Source organism: Malaclemys terrapin, chromosome 1, assembly GCF_027887155.1.
Source record: "Malaclemys terrapin pileata isolate rMalTer1 chromosome 1, rMalTer1.hap1, whole genome shotgun sequence".
Lineage (NCBI taxonomy): Eukaryota > Metazoa > Chordata > Testudines > Emydidae > Malaclemys > Malaclemys terrapin.
Window position 1 is genome coordinate 353,265,987 of NC_071505.1, and position 1,926 is coordinate 353,267,912.

The 1,926-nt window shown below is 47.1% G+C and overlaps 1 protein-coding gene across 1 annotated transcript; it reads left to right on the top strand.

Moving 5' to 3' along the window:
- The first annotated feature begins 755 nt into the window (after positions 1-755).
- On the top strand, positions 756-1,703 carry LOC128833700 (olfactory receptor 52R1-like). The gene has a single exon (XM_054021770.1). The coding sequence runs from the start codon at positions 756-758 to the stop codon at positions 1,701-1,703; it is 948 nt and encodes a 315-aa protein (XP_053877745.1).
- Positions 1,704-1,926: the final 223 nt, after the last annotated feature.

Below are 1,926 nucleotides of genomic sequence, written 5' to 3' on the forward strand. Positions count from 1 at the left end.
ATCCTATTCTCCAAAGGACTTGCAAACCTTGGTATCATCTGAAAACTTAATAAGTGTACTATCTATGCCATGATCTAAATCGCTGATGAAGACATTGAAAAGAACCAGACCCAGAACTCATCCCTGCGGTACCGAACCTGTTATGCCCTTCCAGCATTACTGTAAACCATTTATAACTACTCTCTGGGAGCGGTTTCCCAGCCAGTTAGGCACCCACATTATAGTAGCTCCATCTAGGTTGTATTTTGCTAGTTCCTTACTAATGTCTAAATATACCACAGTCATTAAGAACCTCTGCCATTTCCACATTTTTTGTTATTGTTTGAATGAGCAGGTGTTTCTCTTGAGCTACTAGCAATGGCTCCCAGGTCTTTTCCCTGAGGTATGTTCTAGTTGGGAGTTTTCTCCCAGCACATGTTCTGGCAAAAGTTTTGTTTTTTTCCAGTCTCAGATTTTGAGCAACTGAATGAATGGGGAACTCCCCACAGCATGGATTTAGTAGGGTCATTGTTCATAGTTATTTTCTCAGAATAATGTAATTTTTCAGTGTGTGAAGAGTGATCAATTTGCTTCTCCCATGAGAACAGCCTCCACTAGTGCATGCAGTGTCTCATATTAATGTTGTCTCTCCATTTAGACATTTCTACTACGACTATCACCCAAGATCCGGAGAACACCCAGAAAGTCAGGGGAACAGAGGGTACATGCAGGAGACACCCTTATGCCTCAGAGTTGGACAACTTCTCCCCTAATCCATGTCAGATTCCAACACAACAGACTTCACCAACCCCTCCACCTTCATCCTGCTGGGCATTCCTGGCCTAGAGGAAGCCCATATCTGGATCTCCATTCCCTTCTGTGCTATGTACACCATAGCTGTGTTGGGGAACTTCATTATCCTGTTCATCGTGAAGAGGGAGCCAAGCCTTCACGGGCCCATGTTCTATTTCCTCTGCATGCTGGCCGTCACTGACCTGGTCATGTCCACATCCACCGTACCCAAAATGCTGAGCATCTTCTGGTTCAATTCCAGGGAGATCAGTTTCAGTGCCTGCCTCACACAGATGTACTTCATTCACTGCTTCTCAGCGATGGAGTCTGGAATCCTCGTGGCCATGGCTTTTGATCGCTACGTCGCCATCTGCCATCCCCTGAGACATTCCACCATCCTGAGAAACTCTGTTGTGGCCAAGATAGGGCTGGCCGTGTTGCTGTGCTGTGTCATACTCACATTACCCTATCCCTTCCTGGCGAGGCAGTGGCCATATTGCAGAACGAACATTATCCCCCACTCCTATTGTGGGCATATAGCTGTTGTAAAGCTGGCCTGTGCTGACATCCGCATCAGTAGTTACTATGGATTGTTCGATCTTTTCTCTGTAAGTGGAATGGATGTGTTTTTTATCGCCGTGTCCTACACTCAGATTCTCCGGGCCATCTTCCGCCTCCCCACAAAGGATGCCCGGCTCAAGACTTTTGGGACCTGCATCTCTCATGTTTGTGCCATCTTAGCTTTGTACGTTCCAGATTTCTTCTCCTCTGTCATGTTCCGTTTTGGCCACAATGTGCCACTGCATTTCCTCGTTCTCATTGCCAGTGTGTACCAGCTGGTGCCCCCTGTGCTGGACCCCATCATTTATGGTGTGAGGACCAAACAGATCCGGGGCAGGCTGCTCCAGTTCTTTACTCATAAAAAGACTTAAATGTTTTCTCCTTGTACTCTGGCTCCCAGATTGAGCTCTGTGCAGAGCTGGCTGGTGCATGGTGCTGGGGCCTCTTCCCTGAATCACATACTGGACAGACAGAGAGACATTAAACCCTTCCCTGTCCTTACTGGGCTGTGTCAATGTGATGACCTGGGGAGTCAGTCTATTTACACTACACTGGGTTGTCACCTTTCTAATTGCTGGTAGCTGGATCCCTGAA